Here is a 24,501-nt window from a genome sequence, read left to right on the forward strand (position 1 = left end):
GTTTGGTAGTTCTGAGAGTTCTAGAACTGTCAGAAGAGTTCTAGCAATTCGACCATCTCTGAGCTGGAATTGTTGGAACTGTGGGCATGACAATTCCAACAATTCAAGTTCAAACTGGAAAATTCGAACGCGCCCATAGACACGTATTTTTGTCATGCACATGTGCTACTGCGCATACTCAAGTCAGTGCACATCCACAATGAGCAAAGTTCTGACTTGGAAGGTCGTGCTGCTTGGCCAAGTTGGAGTCGGCAAGACAAGCATCTTTCTGCGATTGCGAGAGAACCGATTCGTTGCAGGCAAGATCTCCGACGGCGTGGATACTGCGAAACTCGACTTTGAAGTGAATGGCCGGCCAGTCAAGGTATTTTTAGTTAGAGACAAACTCTACGGCGTGGGTGATGAGCGCAACGTTTTTATTGATTTTCTAGTGCCAGTCTTGTAGCAGGCTCACATGTAAAACTATTGACATGCAGACTAGTTACACGTCCTTGCTCTAGACAGGTCTACATACTGGGAAAAAATTGGGCCACGCTCCTAGACCTCACAACCCTACGTATACTCTAGGTTCATTCATGATTGTACAGTATTGTTTGAATAAACGCTACTGTGTTTTTAGTTACCCGACGAGAGTTACAGTCGGGCCTGGAATTGTCATACGGGCACCAGACAAGACTAGCGCGAGAGAGTCTGGGGACGCGGCTAATTAAGTTAAGTGTGGGGGCCATAAGTTTTGAAATTCAGTGATTTGCAGGTGTCACTAAGCATTTGGGGCATCTTCGATTGTTTTTTTTAATTTTCAGCGTTTTTATCTGTATACTATAGAATTGTTTGCAAAACAGTATACTTTTATTTCATAGGGCTTTGAACACTTGCATTGCTGAAAGCGGCAATTCTTGCTTTACTTGTTTTGTCAGCGGGTTGAATGGAAATGACCAACTTTAGAAATCATACTCAGGTCGCACTAGAACTCTGAAACAGACTATACTTTTTACATAGCTAAAAGATTATATAACTGCATGTACGTATATGCACATATATGGGGTCATCTAAAGTTAACCAACAAACAATGGGGGCCAGAAGTTTGTAGAAAGCATATTTTGCAGGGGGCACATATCAAACTATGCGGACCTTGGCAGATTTCATCTCTTCCCAGACACTTAATAATGACCGGCCCCTAATAGCTACAGTAATACCACTGTGGACGGACCAACAACGGACGGAACCAAGCAACGACCCGGCATATTGGAATGCAGCGCATGCGCTCATTGTTATTGCTGGTGTTAATTAGCATGGCAGATGTCGATGTGCTCTTCATGTTAATTAGAAGGTGCCAGTGTGTCCAGCAACTGTTCAGTGCACCTAGCAGCATAGGGTAGCACTTTTAAGTGCTTCATTACTCCCAGTTGGGACGTTTATTTTAGGGCCTCATTTAACCTGCAAATTCTGCGAAGAAATCAGGGGTGCACAAATAAATTTTACAGATATTCACTATCCTCGGAGTCCCAGAAAGTCACTGTTCCGGCACATACACATGTCTGTACCAGTAACTGTCTTTGTTGGTTTGAACACAGAATTTTAATTTCAGTAATTAAAACTTTTTGTCTAAATTCTCATATTGCTTTAATTTAAGATTGCAGAAATATCAGAAACAACCGGTTATAGGGCATCTTATCAGCTTTTAGTACATGGCCAGTTGTTGTGTTGCAGTTAGAACTATGGGACACAGCAGGACACGAGAAGTACCGGACACTAACTGAGCAATACTACCGTGGAGCAAAGGCTTGCATCTATGTCTACGATGTTAACAACGCCGACACATTACACCAGATTGCTCGTTATCACAAGGACGCCCTGACATTAGCAGAGAATCATCTACGCTTTTTGGTTGGCAACAAGATTGACTTGGAAAAAGATAAAACGTTGGATTTACAAACAGCTCAGAACTTTGTAGCAACAAACTGTTGCAGTCAACAATTTGAGATGTCTGCAAAGACAGGGGCAGGAGTAAAGGATGCGTTTCAAGCAATAGCTGAACATCTGGTGAAGAAATTTGCACCCGGATATGACAGTACTACAGCAAACAAGACAGAGCAGCTTTCACCATTAGATATTGTAGGAGCTCCATCTCAGCCTAAGGCTCAGTCCAAGTGTTGTGAATAGATGTGTAAGGTGTAATGAAGGAGGGTTGTGTATTGGTTTTTGTATTCAATGATTTTATACGCAGTCAAGAGTATTATTTTTCTGCAAAAGCTTTCTTACTTGTTGATCCTCTTATACATTGACTTGAAAACACAATAGAGAGTCTTCATGCTGCACTTGTCTCATATTCACTTTCAGAGATAAGATGCATGATTATAATGTAAAGCATGTAGTAAATCAACAAGAGCCAGTCATAATTTCTTGCAAAACTAAACAATAACGCGCCTAATTCCTCTATTTTTGTAACTTTGAGTAGCTTGGTGGGGCATATCTCCGTCTTAAGTATTTGAGGATGTACAAAGGCAAGCAGCTGACGAGAGTGATCACAAGAACTCGCCACACAAAGCCCCATGTCTTCAAGAAAGAAGCATCTAACGAAAACACAAATCAAACACACACACACACACACACACACACACACACACACACACAAGTTCATCTCAATTAGTAATGACATTGACAGGCAGGCACACACAGATTTCGTACCGAAGTATGTGTTTGGAACAGCAAGTGATGCAACATAAAATCCAAGACTGAGCAGTTCGGCTACAATCATCACCCAATGCCACGTTCGAATCGTAAGTGCCACCATCAGTAGCTCTGTTAATATGAGTGATGTGAATGTGATAGCAACAATGTGGATAAACTCATCATCAAACAGTACAAGAGCCCCATACATGATGACTCCTCCCTGATATATACTTATTAATATCCACATAAAGAAGGTTTTAAACGACAACGAACGGCTCTAAAATTACAAAGCACTTACAACACATTGTGGTTACAAAATGAGGTTACAAGTTACAAACTTTTGCAAGATCTTTGTAGAGTTCTGGATACATGAGTGCTGTGTCTGCTGACACATCTTCATCCAGAACAAGAGAGAAGACCGGAAACATGGTGTACACAGTAGCATAGCTAGAGAATGAGTTAAAGTAAAACATGCTATTTGAGATGCTACAGAAACGTTGCTGGTTTGGTTTGGTTTGGTGTGCGTGCGTGCGTGCGTGTGTGTGTGTGTGTGTGTGTGTGTGTGTGTGCGCGCGCGCGTGTTTAATCAATACAAAATTATCTTACCCAACCATCAGATATCCTTCATATAATGCAATAGAAACAAAATAGAAGACAGTTGAAAAGATGGCCTACAATCAGCCAACACAAAGAGATCAAGGATAGTACCATAATGTAGTGCTGAGACTGCATACCTGCATGACTGATATGATAAGACCTCGATGCATTACAAATTGACCAAGTGATGCTGATCGTTTATAACTGCAATAAACATTCATATGAGATGACAGGTAACAAGACACATGAATTCAACATCCACAGAGACAAACAAACGTACACATAAATCACACATTGCAATGTAAAATCTGACCTATTGCGACCATGCCAAACCAACAACCTTCCAATGTGCTTGAACTGAGTGATAGAGAAGTCTGCAGCTAGAGACGCTTGCTTTCCTTCCTGCACATAAATCAAACTACATTTTTCCACACAGTCTTCAACAATCAACATAATGCCTTACCTTTCCTACAATGCCAATCCCGGCATCTGCTGCCTGGATCATACTGACATCATTCCCGCCATCTCCTATGGGCAGAATACTCAACAGCTTGTCATGATGGTTAAAGCACTGTATGACTGACCTACTGCACAGGTTGGTTTGTGAGTATATTTCTTGAGCAGCTCGACTACTCTGGCTTTCTGGGTTGGCGAGCAGCGACAACAGACAACAGCTGGACTTTGACAAGCAAGTTCAATGAATTCTCCTTCGTAATGAGTGAGACAGACCTTCAGATTCAGATCATTTAGTTAGAGAATGACAAAAACAGACAGACAACAAACAAAATAGTCTTGAGTTTTCCTGTGTGATTTAATATGCAAGACATAACTGTGTGTATACAATAGAAAGACAACATGTCAAACGGATGTCAGACGGATAAACAAAGAGAGTCAGACACACATGCCAAACAGAATACAGGCAAGCAGGCAGGTATAAAAAGACTGGAAAACAGTAGACAGAAACCAAGACAACTCCAGTGTCTGGCAAGTAACATATTTCTACATCACAACTTGCCTCCAATGCAGTTCCTGTGATGACTAACGCACAGTCGCTCTTTCTGCGAAACTCATTAAGTTGCAAGTGAACTTGCTGTCTGTCACAGACCTAAGTAACCAATCACTTATTACACAAAAAATCATCAACCCCGTAACACCTCAACAAGACACCTACCTCTGGAAAACAGTGTATGGCATGATCCTTGGACACAAGTTTAGCACTCGTTGCAATACATATAGCAGTCTCCATCTTATCTCCAGTCAACATCCACGTCTGTATAATCACAACAAAAGCAAATATAACATACTACCCACGTACTGTAAACCACAATGTTTCAATATATCGTAAGCAACAATTACAGTCGAATGTCAGTTATCTGAACACTTTCAGACCCAACCCTCTTCATAACTCTGAATACTTCGGATAACTAATGTTAATTCTCCTGGTGCACAAACAGGTGTCTCTGGCTTTCGAGGCTGCCCATGCACATTCATTTAAACCAAATCCATATATACCAAACAACAATTGCAAACACACACAAACTTGACTGACTGCACTCTATTAAGTAAAAATGAGAAAGTAGTTTACCATGTTACTAACATAATGACATTACCCCTTGTTGCACAAACGCGTAAGGCTTACAGCGCGTACTTCTAGAGAGTGTCCGGGGCAATCTGCATTCAGTCAACTGACACATTCGGATAACTGATCATGCGACAGTTTAGTCAATTCTACCGCTTTGTGATAAACACTTGGTCAGAGAAAATACTACAGTAGAACTAGTAGTATACTGTCATACACTAATGTCAGTGGATACGACCATGCCTTCATCAAACTACATACACTGGTGTGCAAAAAACATCAAGAAAGACTAATGCATATGTTTGGTCAACTGATTATATACCTTGATGCCTGCATTTCTCAGAAGCTCCAGTGTTGGCTTTACGTCTTGCTAAATAATCATGTAGTTTAGTATGTTGAAATCAATGAGATCTCTGCAATACTGTCAGCAATAATTTGGTTTTCACCTGCAATTTGTCTTCTACACCGGTAAGGCAAAGTAGCTCCATGTCATGCTCAATACTCTGGACTACAGTTTCCACCTATATTATGAAGATTAATGAAATCAATGACACCAAGAGCTGAGCAGACAACACACACACACACACACACACACACACACACACACACACACACACACACACACACACACACACACACACACACACACACACACACACACACACACACACACACACACACGTACAAATAAACAAACAAATGGTTAAATATATAGATTTATACATATACATGCACACATGCACATTCTTAGATACATACAAACACACTGATAAATACAGATAAAAATAATACAAATGTATACACATACACACAAAAAACAAGCCAAAAAGATAAACATACTAATAGACAGACGGACGGACAAACAGATTGCATTGTCTAACTTCGTAGTCACCCATGCTACCTACTTTAGCTGCTCGGTCAGACAAACTCAGTTTGGCATGTTTGTATCGAACCTATTCAACCAATAAAGCATTAAACACATCACAAACAACATTGTAGATGAATCAATTGTTCACTTCAAAGTCTCTAAATTGCTCAGTAGTGAGAGCCTTTTTCGCAACAACAAGAATTCGAAGACCCTCACGAGCCATATTGCCACACTAGAGACAGGTAAAATTAGAGAACAACCAAAAGACAACACAATTAGTATGCACCTCTTCCTCTAACCAATCATTGTATTTAACAATCTGACTCATGATAACATCAGCTCCTTTCATGTAAAACACAATCTCACCAGTCAATGTGTCCTACACAACATCAAAAGCAAGACAAAGATCAAGACAAAACCGCATTCAATTTTTGTTTGGAAGGCCATGAAGAGGAATCAAGAAAGCATAATGTGAGTCACAGTGTGTGTGTGTGTGTGTGTGTGTGTGTGTGTGTGTGTGTGTGTGTGTGTGTGTGTGTGTGTGTGTGTGTGTGTGTGTGTGTGTGTGTGTGTGTGTGTGTGTGTGTGTGTGTGTGTGTGTGTGTGTGTGAGCTAGCTTACCTTCAGTATGATACCCATTCGTTTTCTTTCTGATGTGAAAGGAAATATCTGCAAAATCAGGTATTTTACTATTCCTCCATCAGGCCCACAAAGGCTAATTGATGATAAATCTCTGTCAATCAAAGGGAGTCCTACAGTGGCAGACCACTGAACAAGAGCAACCTAAAATATACATAACAACAAATGTATGGAAAACCCCAGGTATACAGACAAAGACAAGGCAAGTCACTATTTGTCAAACAAATAACACATAAAATAAAGAACAAACCAAGCACACAGTCAAATAAGTGGGTGGGCAAGACGGACAAACAACAAGACAGACAACATAACTACACACAAACAAACAAGTTGACAACTTAGAGCTCAAAATGCACTTTAATCAGTCAAATAGTTAGCGTGTCTTACCTCATCAGGACTAGATGCTTGATATGTAACTCCTTGTTGTTCTACTGAAGTTCGTCTGCTTGACTCTGCTTCACTATTGCTGCCACACACTGCACCGTTCTGAGTATCATTGTCACTTATGGGAGTGACATTGTGACAAAGAGCACACGCCTTTACAGCCTCACCAACATGAATCATAGTATTAAATCGACGCTGACCAAATTTCTGTTGCAACAAGATAATGACGATGATAGTATATAATAAATAATAATATATTAGTTATGTATATAGTTATCTATAGTTATTTTATATATTATTGTTATAAACTATCTGTCATTCATTTATTAATTTCATTGTCACCTGTGATAAAGTGCCTTTCTCTTGAGATGAATTCCACCAATCACGCACATGAGCTGACACCTAGTATAAATAAAATTATAAAAATTCAGTGTCATCAGTAGTTAGCAACATTCCAATTCCAACCAACCTCATTCATCATTTCCGAGCCATATGACACACTCCCAACATGTAATCGTTTAAACACCTGCAAAACAAAGCCACCAACAACAGAAGAATTAAGTTGGACATATACATAACTGCAAACAATAACAGACAGGCAAGCAAGGCAGATAACCAAACAAGGAATAAATAAAACAGATAACCAGGCAACTTAAAAGGGACAAACACAAAAAATGATGTACGCACAAAAAAAAAAAAGGTGAGTAAACAGACAAGCAAACAGAGACAAAATAGAACAAAATAAATTTGATGATTTTAGTACTAACCATTTCGTTCTGTGTGAGAGTGCCTGTTTTGTCTGAGAGAAGGTATACAATTCTACCAAGTTCTTCTGGTATAGTGCTGTTTCTCACTATCGTATCAGGAATTTTTTTGTCTCTCTGTATCATCCATGAGTACACAAGCTTTCCCATGTCCAGATTCACACGTAAACTACCAAAACACAAACACAATAAACAATCGCTTTGAAAAGACTTTCGCATACAACTACTGTAGAACAGTGCCCTTATACTATAATACAACCGCAGCGCAGCAAAACACAAAAACAGACAGACAAACAAATATACCGCCAACAGCAGTACATGCATCTCTTTGCAAAGACAGGCAAATAGGCATACATTACTCTTTGAGCAACAAACATAGCCATGAAATACATTATGGAAACACATACTGATGTGAAGGGAAACATATACTGACGTCAACAGAAACTTATAATGACGTCAACAGAAACAGTTCTTCCCTCAAATTTCTCTAATAGAAGATATTAATGCAGTCATTAATTAACATACAAAAACTCCTGTCAATGAACTACAGAACGCTCCAAAACAACAATCATGCATCAATCATGTTAATGACATACTGTATGCATAAACATACTAAATCAACTTCACATGTTGTTCTGATAAGTGTACAGCAGCTTACATACCTTATAGGGATGATGTACGAGAATAAAAGAATGAACCTGAAGAGGGAAAGATACCACACAGAGTTAAATCCCTGCAAAAATAAAACATTACACTGACTGTCAATAGCAATAATCTTGCTACACGTTTACTTTGAGAGCAACGAGAGTGAAAGCAAGGATCATCGTGGCAACAAACAGTATCTTGGTAAGACGATTGATTTCAAGATCAAGAAGACCGACCTACAAGAGACAAATGATAAATTAATCTGATAAAATTCATGCTCTTCTAAAATTTGATGCCACAACTGTAGCTGTAGGTTTCTGTTTAGTGTGTCTACAATGTCATCAATCTGGATTTTGTCTATTCTATACGCCTGTTCATATCATTCACGTGTCCAGTTACATCTGTCTGCTATCAGTCAATCAGTCCATAACAAAATTGTACGTTTATACACTACGTATTTGTCCTCAATAATGATCATAGTTAGTCTGTCAGCCAGTGTGTGTGTGTGTGTGTGTGTGTGTGTGTGTGTGTGTGTGTGTGTGTGTGTGTGTGTGTGTGTGTGTGTGTGTGTGTGTGTGTGTGTGTGAATCTACCACTCAATTTCCACTACACCACCATTCATTACATGTACCATGTTCATTGTGCACTTACACTCAACGTACTAGCAAAGACTTAGCATGCTTAACCATTAATATAATTTACCTTTGTGCTTGGTTGTGACGTGTTCATAACACTACGAGTCTCCGAACCCGTATAAACCACTAACCCAATAGCCGTACCTGCACAACATGTCAGATTATAACAGTTACATACAAACATATTTCACCAAACTGTGTGTGACCTGATGCTAACACTGTACTCGCCCACAACACATTGTCAACACTCAATGGCTCCTCAGTCCCTTCACCATCTTCCTGATACAGCAGAGAACAATAAACATGAAGTCACACGTCATCAAACATAGTCAAACATAATACACAAAAAGCTTCAAATAATTATTTCCATTACCTAATTAAACAAGTCAAATCTCTTCATTTCTACTATATAGAGCGCATGCAGATGTGTACTACACGCGGGCCTGTACATGTGACAACTTCCTGCCATCTCTGAAGGAGCTGCCAGAAAAGCAAACTAACTGTTTCCCTCTTTAAAACCTAGAGCAATGGATTCATCAAGACAATTCATGCAAATTCTTGCCGGATATGACGGAAGAAAATTGTCGAGGCTAATTACACTCACGTGCCCACGCTTGCGTTAATGTTGGCCTAATCATAGTTAGCCTAATAATTAGTCCAGATGTCGGTGTGAACATGCTCTAAATCTTTGACAATGGATAATTATGGTTAAAATCAGAACCAAAACAAAGGTTTCAAGTAATTCTAACACAAGTATCAAGCAGTTGAAGTCTTTTGTCACCCACTCTTGCACTTCAAATGTGCTCAACATAGGCGTAGGATGCGGTCTGGCTGGTCCGGCCATGGCCGGACCAATATTCGAAAAAACCACTTTCGCCAGATGCTCAATTGCATCAACTTCCGTTTTACGGGTATAGCCAATCAAATAAGTAATATATTGGTGATTATGGCATCACCTTGTGCAGCCAGACCATTACTTTCCATACTTTGAAGTACTGAACTGTGAGGCTAACAGACCCGGATTCAGGAAGTGTGAGAGATGTGAACTATGATAAAGTGTTGCCCTACCCATCTACTAGCACGCACAATGTTGTCTCACCCATTAGTGCGCGTTAGGCTGGACCAGTCACTTTTTGCTTCCTACGCTCCTGTCAACAGTTGAACGCCTCTAGCGATAACAACCCAATGCTGGTGGTCATTGTCTGTGCATATAATATTAAGACACCTCCTAGACTCAAAAACCTGTTCTAGTGACATGCCTTAATTAACGATCAGATTTCATTAAAAATACATGCAAGATCAAGTGCTTAAAGCAAGACAATTTGCTTACTTTATTTGTATATTTCCCGATAAAAGAGTGGATATCCTTCTTTGGAGCTTCAGCATAAACCGATGCTTGAATAGATAGAAGTTCCTTTCACACAAAACTGACTTGAAACCAAAAGTACTCACACACTCGTTTTATATCTCACGTTGTCTGATGTCAAGCCTTGTGTAGTTAGGACTGCTAGTCTCAACTTCCAGTCAGTTTCACCATCCAGCTGGTCAGTACGAATGAAACAAGAGCCTACAACAAAAATCCGTTTATTGCAAAAAATGAATGCAGACAAAAACGTTTTATAAACCACCATTTGCCTCTGTTGTTCTCAATAAGACAATATCAGCTGGCACTCGCTGATTCTACAAAAATTTAATGAGAAAATTAAGGAGAGCGACAGCAAGAAAACTACAGCAGAGCACCTTTTCTATTACTATCAGATCACCAACTCTAATGTCTGCAGATGGAATGGACACTTTGCCTGTTAGATGTAGAAAAAATAAAATTATGTAATACTACATGACTTGCAATATACATGCAGACAAAACATCGACAGAGAGAAGACTCAATGCAAAGGCATTTAACAAACTGTCTGTCGTGTGTGTGTGTGTGTGTGTGTGTGTGTGTGTGTGTGTGTGTGTGTCCATGCACGTGAGCGTAAATGTAGTAAATTAGCCTGCATGACGGTGACTATGCCAACAAAGCACATAAGCATGTCCCGTCATGTTGCTAACCTGCACGAGTCAATTTACAATAAAGTTGTCCATTGACTTCTCTGTCTCTCCAGAATCTCTTACAGTCATCAAACGCCTCTCTAGCCATTGTCACTCCCAAAACAAAACCCTACAAAGACAATAAAATAGTCAAATTTCTACTTGCAGACACACTCAACTCAATATTGACCTACCAGTGGTGCCCAGTACGTGTACAAGTAACCAATTCTGAGTGCAGGTATAAACTGTGACAGCGCAACAATGAGAAAGTAAAGATTGAGAAAGAACTTAAACTGTTCATAAAGCACCTGAGAAACACACAGTTATTGCACACATTCGTATGTATCAAGCATTGAGACTAAAGTTTACTAGAGGAATGAAAGTGATGACATTGTATTTCTGATTTTTGATAGCATTTTGTGGGCAATCATCAGTAAACTTGAAAAACGTAATATTATTATTATGTGTCATATGCACAACATACACATACATGTTCATGCGCGCGCTACACACACACACACACACACACACACACACACACACACACACACACACACACACACACACAACCTCCTCTCCCAAATTAATATCTCTAGGCTTGTAGTTATTCTTTCTCCTAAATCTCGTTCTCAGACCAGAGAAGCACCTAACAGCCACACCCACACGTCATATTTTCACTTCCCTCTAGTGTCAACTCATTGACCGTACTTCTCACTGTATCCCGATATCTGGTCTGTCCAACTCAAACTACCATACCGGCGAGCTGGTCTTCGTCTCCACTGTCCCTCTTCATCACTAACGTACTCGCTTCCGTCTGCTATGAGAGGTGCATCATCTAGCAATGAATCGTCTGACGTCTGATGACCATTTCGGCTCCCGTGCCATTTCGCTGCGTCTCCGTACGGTTGGAGTTCAACTGCGGCCATTCTCACGTTTGACAGGGCGCTTGCGCTCACACCGACGTCATCGAAAGATAACCTTAAGGCGGTCTGGACTCCGAGTTGAGAGTGTCTGGTGTCAGCAAGCTCCGCTTGTCTGGTACACGTGTACTGTAGATATGCACCAGTCTAGACCAGGTGTGTTTGTGGTCGAAATGAATTTGGTCTCTAGGCGCATGAGTTAATTCGGGCTTTGGCCATGACCAGAAAAGGAGATTCTAGATTATAATTATTATCATTTGTGCAACTGATTGTTTGTGGAATGTAACGTGTACAAGTGAGCTGGGCTGCATGATGTGCTCACTGCACGTGGTATACATTGTGTCTACTGCTAAAGTAAGTCCAGGTTGTGATCCAAAAGTCTATTATGAATTCGTAATCATTTGTTACATGGTTACATTAAAAGGCAAAAAGCTACTATAAAATAGTAAAGTTGATCTAAGTCCATTACAAATATAGAATCATTAATTTCTACAATATAATTATATATAGCTAGTTGTAAATCAAGACTTCACAGAACAACTCACAACATTTACGACAAAATTGTATCTACATGTTGTAATGATCAAGAATATATAGTCATCTTTGAAATGCAGTGTACTTCCTATATGCATGTATTCATGAAATCAAGTCAAGTCGCTGCATCAAGACATCATGCCTGTAATGATTCAACACTGTTAAGTGCATTTAGCATATGAGATAAGTAGGTTTCTATCATCATAATGATGGACGTTACAGTTAAGTAAAATAGATCTTACTGATTTGAGTTAGTCGCTTGTTTAACTGTTGAGCCAAAGTAGTTTTTCTGTTCTTAGCTCGTGAACGAGAGCTTGTTCTCTGCCTCACTGTCCCAATAACTAATAAACAAATACAGCAGATTTAAACATCAGTGATATTTCACTTCTGTATAACTTTTTACAACGTTAACATCAATCAATCAGCAATGAAAGTACAGTATGTATACCCTCTTACAGGTCTGCATACATGTTTAACCATCAAATTAGAACAGCCAAACAATTATACACCTGCATCTGGACCTAGTCCACTATCTGCCACATCTACCAAGCCACTCGTCAACATAGACTTGTGCTCTCCATTCTTTTCATCTGAGCTCGCTACAGCTGTTTTAGGTCCTACTGAGAGGCCTCCTTGTGATGCAACAAAGTCAAGAATAAACTGCAATGTGTTGGGATCTTCTAGATCTTGTCGTTTCACTCCAGCCAGATCAAACAGCTCCTGCCACTCTGATGGTATGTTGTCAACCTGACAAACAGCAACACAAACAATCACAAATTTATGTAGCTCTTCATGGTTGCAAATTGTGTATGTACACACATCAAAATCTGATGCCTTCAACCAACGACAACTGGAAGCACTACACAAATAAAGGCAGTTAGATATACACTTCACTATCCAGAAAACAACATTTTTATAAGAAAATAGAATTTTTCTCTAGATTATATTATTAAACCAAGAAATACAATTAACTGTTGATCACCAAGTGATCTAGCGGCTAAGCCTCATGTGACAGCATAAGATCAAGCCCAAACACTTCCAGACAAAGAGAGCAAGCAAGAACTGCAAGCAACTGGTCAACTTACACTGCTGTCACTTCATTTCCTTCTTTTCCCGCTGCTCGTTTAGCTTTGCTTTCTGCTCGCTTCCTGGTTATTCTGTCTAATGCATGCTGTATACACCCATCGACCTCATTCTGAAAGTCTACTGCCTCCTTCTCATTCTCAAATCCAATAGCAGTAAGACCATTCTGCAAAAAACCACAACTATATTAAAAGGTTGCACATTCACAAAGACATACAACAGAAACATCAATAGATTCAAATGTATATTGTGTGTGTGTGTGTGTGTGTGTGTGTGTGTGTGTGTGTGTGTGTGTGTGTGTGTGTGTGCGTGCGTCTGTGTGTGCATGTACATACATAACCTTACATCAGAAATATATGACAGCACCAAAGGTTTAGGATTGTCATACTGAAATCGTCTATCAATCTTCTTATCAGATACAACACATTCATTCTAAATAAATCCAGTCTCTTACAATCAGTTAACAAAGACAAACATCAAACATACTTTCAAATCAATAATACGAATAAAGAAGCCTTTCTTCGCTTTATCTTTCACTACACATGCAACATTCTCTTCCTTTGATTCAACTTCCTGCCCATTTACTGACAACTTGCTACGTCCAATTGCAAGTACCTGTTAATTAGTAACATATAACCATAAAAGTTCATATCACAGAAGTCTTTGTTGCATCAATCTCACAGTGCAATCTGATTTCATGATTGCTTGCAAAATATCAACTTCTCCTCTAAAGTCAAGTGATGAAAAATCAACTTTTGTGTCAGGCAGATACCTTGTCTCTGAAGACAAACATTGAGTTAATTAAAAATGTTAGCTAACTTAATTCAAAATAAGCACACAAATATGTCTACAGTATTATGATCATAGTTATAATGCAAAAACTGCACTGACTGCAAGTATCAAACTCTAAATGACGACCACGTACATACCATCCTCAAAGTGTCCAAAATCAGTTTCATCTTCCAAACCCTGAAAATAGTAAAACCATATATGGAATACACAAATTGCATACATTAATGTTGCCACAATCAATGTACCAGATGCTAAATCAATAATTTGTAAATGCATTTACCTAGGTAACATGTATATGTTTTTACAGGAACTTGATATCACACTTCACAAAAATATCTGATTACATTAGTAAGCAAAACGTCTTTATCTAGCTGGTTGAAATGCAGTGGCGTTTGCTGATAGTATGCCACCATTTCTTCCAGTGAAGGAAACCTTTCGACTTCGAACATTGAAAAAATGTTGCAGCTTCCGTCCTGAAAGATAATCATTCCAAACGTTCGTTCAACGACAGATAACAAGCGAACACACACTTCTTGATCTCTTTTCACCAGAACGTGTTGCACTGTGTCTAGAACTCTTCAGTCAATTAATTAAATAAGTTCCACGATGTACTTATCAAAATGTATGTACTTTATCCTACTTTATAGACAGCGCAAAGTCTCCAGGACTTCCATAGCTGTCTCTCGCTACAAATGAGCCCTCTCTTTTGTCCGTAAGAGCTTCTTCAGCATCTGAAGCCGAGAAATCGGAACGAAACCAACTGAAGAGTGAGACACGCCCTCGCAAACATGAAGAACGATAAAGACGAAGAAGTGACTCACTCAGGAGGGTGGTCGACGTCTTGAGCTCGCACTCGCAGCATGCTAGATGACCTTCTAAAGAGATTACATTAAAACCGCCGCGTATGCGAAACTGAGACCTGGCGTCACACCCGGATGGAAATAGACTTCCAGACACGCCCACCACCGCAGCCGCACACAATGAAGTTTGTCGCATTCCCTGTTCAATATTGATTGATAATAAATTGATACTACACAACCACGACATTGTAAGATGTCTCTATGTTCATTGTCCTAAAATGTTGATACATTCGTGGATAAACAAGACGCTCCATACTGAACCATAGGTACATATCCACTGATACTGTACTGTTGCTAGGGTCCACTATAAGGGCACATGACCTGAACAAAACAGACAACGTACGTTTAAACTATACAGCAATCAAACAGACAGATGGAAGCAACTAAACTGCAGCAATGCTAATTTGTCTACTGTCCATTGTCATATGATTCAATTTGTCAAGTAAATTTAAAAAGATAAATTTGGTGTAACACTGTACAGTCAAACAGTTAAACCTTACAACAAACATCGTGCTCACCTCCAGGAAACATCTGCTGACAAGACAGACAAACGCCAGGAGCTCGTTTGAAATCAAATGAAACAGAGCCATCTGGTAAAGGTTTATCATAGCAATTTGAACAAAGAATCTACCACAAATTGTCCAATATTACACTCCGTGCAAAAGCACTGCGTAGACAATTAGCCATGTGCATACCCGATCACAAAAGCGACAACAATATCGTCGTCTGAACATAGAGAACTTGGCCTCACATAAAGCACAAAGCAAAGGTTTATCCTCTGGACGCACACTGTCAGGCAAACCAGACTGCAGTCGACGATCAACTTCCTGTTTCAAATTCTCCAATATGCTTGACACTCTTGGTGATGGAGAACGAGACTTAGACAACCGAACAACAGACAACTGCTCAACATCGTCAGAAGAAGAAACAGGAGGAAGAAAAGAATGAGACAATTCATTATGAGCTAACAGTCCTAAGAAACATGACAAAATTAAAAATAAAACTCATTTTATTGGTACAACAAAGTCCCTCTTTGTGACACCACCTACATGTATGTAAACGTTCTATTGGCTTCTAACCTTTGAATGCATCAAAACATTTGAGAGCCTTTTCCACTTTCTCATCTGCAAAGCGAGAAGAGACAGACAACACAGTGTTTTCCCCTTCACCAGCAATCTCCTGAATTCCAAACAGCTCAAGGAACTGGCGACATTCATTCACATTCCACACTCCAAACAATTCAGGAGAGTCTTCTGAGATATTTTCACGTGCATGTTTCAACTGCAGCATACACAGCCATAGATAATTGAATATATGTTGATTACACTGCTCACTCTGTGTAGAATACTCACAGCATGAATCATGCCTACAAGGTATCTTTTCTGCAGTGGAAAAAGCTGCAATAGCTTGTTCACTGCCATTTCCTCAACTTCACGCAAATCTACAGAAGGAGAAGCTGATGTAAAAGGTGACACCAGTATTTCATTACCCAAACTTAATTAAATCAAACAGTACTCTGTCAATCAGTCAGTCTACCTGTCTGTGACAGTCCATCAGAAATATGGTATCGATACTGTAAACATCAAACCTTTCATAGATCACACGTCTAGTGAAACTAGACAAACAAACTTCAAAATTTGCCACTCCAATCCAGGTACAGGTGCGTATACTCACAAACAGCTGGCAATCATGGTCAGTGCTTCTGTACGTATCTAGTCCAGTTCTATAATACTAGTAAATGAAGCTGTGTTTACACCGTCGCTTCACAGCTACGAGCATGTGTGTGTGTGTGTGTGTGTGTGTGTGTGTGTGTGTGTGTGTGTGTGCGTGTGTGTGTGTTTGCTTGTTGTGTGTGTGTGTGTGTGTGTGTGTGTGTGTGTGTGTGTGTGTGAGTGTGTGTGTGTGTGTGTGGCACGTGTGTATTTATTATAAATATTAATGTAAATTTATTAATTTTTGTCTATTTATTGTCATTATCATTATTTATTCATTAGCTTGTTGCTTGAATGTATAATTCTTTGAAAACACAAGGATGCGTCGATGTGATTAAAGATAATTAACTAAATATCATCAATTTCCACACTACACTTCAAATTCAGCACAAGTGATGTGTGTGTGTGTGTGTGTGTGTGTGTGTGTGTGTGTGTGTGTGTGTGTGTGTGTGTGTGTGTGTGTCCTTTGTGTGTGTGTATTTATTGTAAATATCAATGTATATTTATTAAATTTTGTTAAATTATTGTCATTATTGTTAATTAATCATATTAATTATTAGCTTAATTGATGCTAGAATGTAAACGGCAATTCTTTGAAAACACCTGGATTTATCAATGTGATTAAAGATAATTAACTAAATACCATCAATGTCCCACACTACTTCGAATTCACACAGCTACGCAACTCTTGCACAGAGCGGGCTTGTTATCCACGTTATGTATCAATTCTGCATGTATAGCGATCTTGCATCACTGGAAGTTAATAAATTAATTAACTATTGAAACGGACATCATGATCATACTTTTATTGAATCGTCGCCATCTTTCGTTCCGCTAATTCGTTGTAGCTAGAGATCGGTGTACGTCTCCTAGCTGCATAGAATATACTGTGAAGCGACATGCATGTACATCTAGCGACCGGATCCAGAAGAAAGCAGCGTACACAACGTTTCCCACGATTCTTTCTTGCAAGACGACGTCGATCATTCATCATCAGTCCTACTTAGAACATATTGCTCTCTTGATCGCAGATGACATGCTGGTGGTGCGCATGCAACGGTGCTTAGAGCTAGATGCATGGTCCCATGGGACCTTCGCTTGGCATCTTGAAGAACGATAAATTCGTTTGTTTTGCGATTCTTTTGAAAAAAAGTAACAAACGCGAACAACTATTACCTGATTTTTACTCTGCGCTTCTCGGTTTGACGACAGTTTGACCGTAAAATGGAGGTTTACGACATCTCGGCTTTTCTGTCATAATGCGCGGGATTGTTACGTCACCCATTGTTGATGTGCCAAAGGTCTGCTGATTGGCTCTGCCAATTCCCGAGAGTGATTCACGCTGACAAGCTAGTATTACGTAACCTACGTTTCGCGTCCCAAAACGATTGCTGATTGGCTCGACAAACTCCCCGAGCGTGACACACGCTTACAAACAAACATAGATAGATAGATAGATAGGTACAGACATACCGACAGACAGACCGGAAGTCAATTCAACCCGTTTAGAGTGAGCTTCTCGCGAAGCAGTCCACCACTCATTGTGGTGTCCTTCTTTACGCTCGTAGCTTAATTACCTGTGATTTACTGTCTAATGCACTGCCATATGTTAGAACTAATCTATCAGTCAATTATCAGTTTGTCAATCTGTGTCAGAGTGTGTGTTCACCAGACCACATCTGACAAACTATATACTCCACTGTCTTGATATTTACCTTTAACATGCTAACTTTCTTACAACAGTCTGTTCCAAGGGCTTGATTCAAGAAACCCATCCGTCCCCACCCACCCATCTGCCTGTCAGTCAGTCTATACAGCATTCATGTATAAACGGCATGGAAAGGCAACTATTTCAAGTTCTTGCCTATGGAAGTCATTTGTGGAATTTTGAACGAAGTATAGTAGAGACGTCTATTAACACAGCGTATCGAAAAGGTATTCGTCGTGGGCTTGGTATGAGACAAAAAGACTCTATAGTGGAAAGAATTCCAGAATTTGTTGAGGCATCTCTTCAGATGAAAATACTACAGACTAAATTCTTAAACGGGCCATAGATTCAAGAAATAAATTTGTGAGAGAACTGGCTTTGCTAATAGTTTAGACATAGTTATCCTGGACACGGATTGGATATGGTAGATGGTAATGTTTTTACGTGTAGGTTAAGTGATTTTGTGTGTTAGTTATGTCATTTGTCTACATGTGTCGTGTGTGTGTGTGTGTGTGTGTGTGTGTGTGTGTGTGTGTGCATGTTGCCCTATGAGGGAACTACACCAGATTTGGTGTGATAAAAATAAATTATTATTATTATATTATTCTAGTTATTGTAGTTACAGTATATCACAACATAATCACTTACCTAGCAATGTCTGAAAGCATTGCTGTGCTCTAGTTAGCAATGATAGAAACTCACGTTCAGGTGAAACTAACAACTCATCTTCAGTCACCAGGACATAACGCACAGAGTAACCAAGAGCAAGCAGTAACTCCCGAGCACCAGAAATTTGCCACATTGATAGTGAGACACTGGACATAGCAAGAGGTTGACAGCTCCTGCCTTGAGTCAACCTCGACACAGTAGTCGACACCTAACACAAAAAAAGTCCATCTCTAAAGCTACCCTCACATACTTCTGTAACCATAATAATGTTAATTATTAACTCATCCTCCATATCAAGTTACAACTACAACATGCCTGTACAGTAAATCATTCCGTATGTCTAAAGTACGAATTTAAAATAATTTGTAAAAGTAATCTACCTAATGGACATCAATCAGACCAACCTTGATGGCACAACTACACAACAAAATGGATAACACTACTACACATCCACCCACATTAATGATCCTGCTTAGCCTGTCATTATTCACTGACTTACTCTTCCTTCAGTAAATCATCAATTATTTAAATTATTGCATATATCTTACCAATTCGTGAGTCTCAGTAACAGCATCAAAGAGTTCTTCCATATTAGAGGTTGATTTGAGAAAATTCTCAAGCTTACCAAGAAGATGGGTTTGATTACCAAGGCCTCCTGTTTCACATAATTAAGATCAATGATTACTACTAATCATTAGTTAATTAATTAACAATCGAGACATGCTGCTTACCATCACTGCTACTTGTAGAGCTATTCATGGTTGAGAACCCAAATGTAGTGTAAGTGTCACTACAGACATCCTCCCCAATCACAACAAAACCAGACCAATGTATGGGATCCGTAAAGCCACGACGTGAACGAATATGAAGCATTCCCTCTCGAATAGCAGTTGCAACTGATAAGCCTCTTTGCAAACCTTCATACAGAGCGAACATCATCTCATCAGTGGCTCTATCTGGAGGAGACCACATAGAGATAACAACACATCGAGCACCCGCTGTAATGAATGATCGAACAGTAGCCAACAGAGAATCGGCGGAGATCAAGGTTTGATCACGAACATTGTTGAATCCACTGAGAACAACAAGTGACGCTGAAAGCTTGACTTTCATGATATCACTTGGAGTAATCAATATGTGCTTTTCTGTAATCTCACCATCCTCGGTCTCAGAAACAGCAGACTCATTTGGAGCAACAACAAATGAACCTAATTCCCATGATCCATATGTGGCCAAATGTATAACTCGAGCCTGAGATAGCTTTGACAGTACATTGCTTCTAGTTGCTGAGTGAGTTGCAAGAGTCTCATTTCCAGGGCCAAGAAGAAGGGTGACATGTTTAGCTTCTCGCTCACCAAATAGTAAAGGATTGGGTTCCCATGACTTGCCATAAACCTTGACTATGCTTGGAAGTGTTGGATTGCCCATTACAAGAACGGATGTTCCTTCAGGTGAATGAGGAATGGGGAGACCCTGAGAAACACGAGCTCTAGGACTTTTATCCATTCTAAGAGTCTGAAGACAAGGCATAAAACGAAGACAGTATGGAGTAGAAAGAAGAGTTCTCTTTGATGTTACTAGACATGCAAATGGCAAGAGATAAAGATTTCCATGTGGCACAATAACTAAATCTGCTACTGAAATAACATTACTGTCAGTCATCTGGGGAAGATACTTTTCAATTGGAGCCACCAAAACATCATACAGTTCTCTCATGGATGCCTGTAGTACAGCAGCATATCCTTCACCAGCAGGAGCAGCAAGATAACTGCTACGAGAAGGATGAAGAATATCATCGTTCCCAACACTCGAGTATGTCAGCCCATGGCGATGTGCCACGCTAACTAATGAACTGTAAGGTGGAGGCGGTGCATCATCTTGCTCAGTTACTGGTGGAGCCTCAGAGTTGCTTGACGGTGTGGCAATTCTTGGACAAGCTCTTGATTCGCACACTCGATTAGGAATGTTAGCAGGAAGAGTAGACACCACCTGGTATGTTTGCTGTAGAAACTCTTTAAGAAACTTGACAGCTTCTCTTGACCAATGATGGAACTTTACGACTCCTCGACCACCTGGATGTAACACCCAGATGTACAAACCATAATCAGTATGTGTGTAATACAGAACAATAGCATTTATGCCAGCTGTCATCTTACAAACATCATCGTAAGTTGTAACTCCAACTGGCAGCTGACGAATTGCATTCACTGACTGCAAGTCTTGTTTACCAAGAGTTTTCTCGACATATTCCCTGGCGAGACAGCACTCAGCTACAGCAAGAGCATCGCGTGTTTCCCCGCGTTGAACCAACAAATGAATCAGCTTGTGATATGCCGCAGCTGGCATCTCAATAATTTCAGTTTTCATTTTATCAAATGAGCCCAAATCACGTCTCATTGTCTCAAATAGCTCAACAGCCAATCGAAAATGCCGTTCTGCATGTTTTTGATATGATTTCTCAGCTCCGAAATATAAATCTCCCAACAAGCAGTGACACTTGAGCTGCAAGACGATGTCTTTCAATGAACTTGCAATTTCTAGTGCTACAGTTACATTTGAGACAGCAGATAAAAAATTGCCAACACTTTGACATGACAAAGACACGTTACAACACACAGCAGCTTCAATTGATTTGTTGTGCAACTGCTGAGCTGTCACCCTTGCTTCTTCAAAATATCCCATTGCAACATCAAAGTTTTTCTGCATGTGGTGGCTCATACCAAGTGAATTAAGACATAAAGCTCTTCCTTCATCTGATGTCCTCATATTTAGTTCTTGTTCGTGACATTTAACCGCTTCTTCAGGATGTCGTAAGATGCGATGCATGCAACCTAATTCATTTAACGCATTTGCTTGACTTTCTTTGTCTCCTGCCTTTCGAGCTACATTTAGTTGGGTGTTAAAGTGCCATGCTGCCTGTTTAACGTTACCAAGCATAACCTGAGCTTTTCCAAGACTACAATGAGCTTGAGCCAAAATCTTTCTCTCTTGTAGTTGTCTTCCAATCTTGAGATAATCTTCCAGAATGTTGATTGCTCTATTAAAATCACCAATCACGTGATGAACTTGACTCAAATGCCATAGACATTCCGCTCTTAGTCTCTCCTTCTCTTCATCATTTTGAAGGCAATCAATGATCTGAAGTTGCTTTTCATAGCACACAAGTCCATTACGAAAATCCTTCAGTTCATAGTGAGCTTTGCCTTGAAGCTTGTATATTGTAACACGTTTCAGTGGAACAGACACATTGATGGCTTCAAGGTGGGCAAGGTGGGCCAGAGAGGCGTGATATTCTCCGATTGACTGAAGAATTTCGGACAGTGTAATAAGAATAGAAACAAGAACATCAGGAGACGTATGCGAGTCATTCTCAGCAATGATAGCAGCAGCTTCATATGTGAACGAAGAAAGAATTGGCTTCTGTGACACTTTAAGAGACTCTGCAATGTTGAGTACCTTTGCCAATAAACCAAGCTCTAAAATACATTACAACAATGCACACACATAAAACATCATACCCTAAAAGTACACAGATGGACAAACGGTTATTAACTTCATTAGATCATCTCAACAAACAAGCAGAAACTGATTAATCTTACAGTAGTTGCATAAAGTATCTTAGAAATACCAACTTACTTTACACATGCATTCACACGCACATGCACACACGTGCACACACACACACGTGCACACACACACACACACATGCACACACGCACATGCACATGCACACACACACACACATGCGCGCGCGCACACACACACACACACACACACACACAGTGACACACACACACACAGTGACACACACACACACACACACACACACACACACACACACACACACACAGTGACACACACACACACACACACACACACACACACACACACACACACACACACACACACACACACACTACCCTCTGGTTGTGGATCCAGCACAACAAGTCTAGCAGCAAACACTTCATTGGCCAGTTTAGAGAGACTTTGACCATCAAGAAGTTTTCCTCTTTCTTCAGGGTCGAGAGTAAAACACTTACATTGATAAGCAAATGCATCCTCTAAACATCCCATTTTCTTTAGAGCTTTGAATGCAATTCTGTGGCACTAAAAACAAAACACACATTGACAAGTCTGTTAACCTAATCTGTCCATTATGTATCTACCATCTGTGTGTTTTCAGTATCCTCCATCTCCCTGCCCACTGCCTGTCTCCCTGCCTACTGCCTGTTTCTAACAAGAGATGGATTACACCCAGACATAGGGTATGGACTTAATTGATTTCATCAAAATTGAGTACGGGTCTAGGAAATAAATCAAGTGCGTATTGCTCAGGGTTGTAAATCCAGTACATGCAGTCAGACCTGGGTTATCCAGCAATATTAGACAAAACCAATTGGCACACAATTATTGATACAGTGTTCTGCTTATAGAACATCTTAATTAATTATCGGCAGTGGAATTATTTGAAATAGATGTAGCTGGATAACCCAGGTGTGACCGTAGTGTATGGCTATACCTAATTTCCTAGAAAATCAAGTAAGGCTGTGCAACCACTTCTCAAATGCAGACATACCCACACCAACGCCCTACTCCAGCGAGGCAACAGTACTTTACCTTATAAATAATTAACCGCTTGATAAAACTATCAGTATGGCTGTGCACACTTACCAACAGGCAACTTCACCCCCTAACCTACTTCCAAAGAAAGCCTATAAACTAACTCGGTCTGTACTTGTGACTGAGTCCTCAATGCTCCAGCAAAGTTTACACAAAATAAATGCGTATACCTCCATTCCATCTCTGCATTATCTATTTGTGTGTGAGTGTGTGTGTGTGTGTGTGTGTGTGTGTGTGTGTGTGTGTGTGTGTGTGTGTGTGTGTGTGTGTGTGTGTGTGTGTGTGTGTGTGTGTGTGTGTGTGTGTCAATCCTTTCGCCTACCAGCACAGCTTTCCCATTGATTTTCTGCGCCAGTTTGACATCTTCCAAGCAGTCAACGTATCGTTTTACTTTGTACGCTGCAATCGCTCTATTAGTGAAAAAACTAAACGTTCCGAGACGAGGATCAAGATCTAGAGCTGCAGTGAAATGTCTAACAGCTGCATCAAAATCTCCCCGCTTCAAAGCATTATTCCCTGTCACGTTTTCCTTCACTGCTTGAATCTCGTTGTCAGCCAGCTCTTTGGAGTCGCTGAATTCTGTTGCTTCTTTCAATCGCTCGAGAAGGGCGGCCATATGGTACAAGTACAAGTTTGCGCAGGCGCAGATTATAGATACCCACATGCTTTTGATTTTGATATATATATATATATATATATATATATATATATATATATATATATATATATATATATATATGATATATTAAGGGCGTGTACTAGCACTTGTTAAAGTTAATTAAACATTG

At 39.9% G+C, this 24,501-nt stretch overlaps 4 protein-coding genes across 5 annotated transcripts; 1 reads left to right on the forward strand and 3 right to left on the reverse strand.

Annotated features, from left to right (window-relative positions):
* Positions 1 to 183: 183 nt before the first annotated feature.
* Positions 184 to 2,318, forward strand: LOC134177869 (ras-related protein Rab-35-like). Its single transcript, XM_062644645.1, has 2 exons — positions 184 to 364; positions 1,711 to 2,318. The coding sequence occupies exons 1-2, from the start codon at positions 200 to 202 to the stop codon at positions 2,161 to 2,163; spliced, it is 618 nt and encodes a 205-aa protein (XP_062500629.1). The 5' UTR covers positions 184 to 199; the 3' UTR covers positions 2,164 to 2,318.
* Positions 2,312 to 11,782, reverse strand: LOC134177868 (probable phospholipid-transporting ATPase IIB). The gene is made up of 33 exons (XM_062644644.1): positions 11,524 to 11,782; positions 11,386 to 11,461; positions 11,185 to 11,253; positions 11,010 to 11,123; positions 10,837 to 10,945; positions 10,525 to 10,583; positions 10,413 to 10,464; positions 10,257 to 10,351; positions 10,115 to 10,198; positions 8,991 to 9,063; positions 8,852 to 8,928; positions 8,296 to 8,385; positions 8,167 to 8,237; positions 7,508 to 7,673; positions 7,210 to 7,266; positions 7,083 to 7,142; positions 6,744 to 6,947; positions 6,339 to 6,500; positions 6,004 to 6,096; positions 5,866 to 5,949; positions 5,755 to 5,802; positions 5,296 to 5,370; positions 5,172 to 5,219; positions 4,442 to 4,540; positions 4,286 to 4,375; positions 3,855 to 3,999; positions 3,734 to 3,798; positions 3,584 to 3,672; positions 3,408 to 3,474; positions 3,280 to 3,344; positions 3,012 to 3,120; positions 2,689 to 2,950; positions 2,312 to 2,573 (listed from the first exon to the last, which is right to left on the reverse strand). The coding sequence occupies exons 1-33, from the start codon at positions 11,739 to 11,741 to the stop codon at positions 2,437 to 2,439; spliced, it is 3,312 nt and encodes a 1,103-aa protein (XP_062500628.1). The 5' UTR covers positions 11,742 to 11,782; the 3' UTR covers positions 2,312 to 2,436.
* Positions 11,783 to 12,100: 318 nt separating this feature from the next.
* Positions 12,101 to 15,191, reverse strand: LOC134178291 (uncharacterized). 2 transcript variants are annotated; one of them, XM_062645144.1, is made up of 14 exons: positions 15,076 to 15,191; positions 14,966 to 15,019; positions 14,785 to 14,904; positions 14,675 to 14,720; positions 14,489 to 14,617; positions 14,282 to 14,321; positions 14,034 to 14,131; positions 13,839 to 13,967; positions 13,698 to 13,784; positions 13,355 to 13,518; positions 13,089 to 13,128; positions 12,779 to 13,016; positions 12,512 to 12,610; positions 12,101 to 12,411 (listed from the first exon to the last, which is right to left on the reverse strand). In XM_062645144.1, the coding sequence occupies exons 1-14, from the start codon at positions 15,189 to 15,191 to the stop codon at positions 12,398 to 12,400; spliced, it is 1,374 nt and encodes a 457-aa protein (XP_062501128.1). In that variant the 3' UTR covers positions 12,101 to 12,397. The 2 variants fall into 2 exon arrangements, with proteins under 2 accessions (XP_062501128.1, XP_062501127.1); XM_062645143.1 differs by having other exon boundaries at positions 12,101 to 12,610.
* Positions 15,191 to 24,329, reverse strand: LOC134177935 (tetratricopeptide repeat protein 28-like). The gene is made up of 10 exons (XM_062644712.1): positions 24,036 to 24,329; positions 23,014 to 23,200; positions 19,825 to 22,569; positions 19,642 to 19,748; positions 19,073 to 19,301; positions 16,357 to 16,445; positions 16,084 to 16,285; positions 15,700 to 15,977; positions 15,523 to 15,631; positions 15,191 to 15,325 (listed from the first exon to the last, which is right to left on the reverse strand). Exons 1-10 carry the CDS (start codon positions 24,327 to 24,329, stop codon positions 15,309 to 15,311), a joined length of 4,257 nt encoding a protein of 1,418 aa, XP_062500696.1. The 3' UTR covers positions 15,191 to 15,308.
* Between the last annotated feature and the right edge of the window lie 172 nt (positions 24,330 to 24,501).

The sequence above is a fragment of the Corticium candelabrum genome, chromosome 4, assembly GCF_963422355.1.
Source record: "Corticium candelabrum chromosome 4, ooCorCand1.1, whole genome shotgun sequence".
In the NCBI taxonomy this organism is placed as follows: domain Eukaryota; kingdom Metazoa; phylum Porifera; class Homoscleromorpha; order Homosclerophorida; family Plakinidae; genus Corticium; species Corticium candelabrum.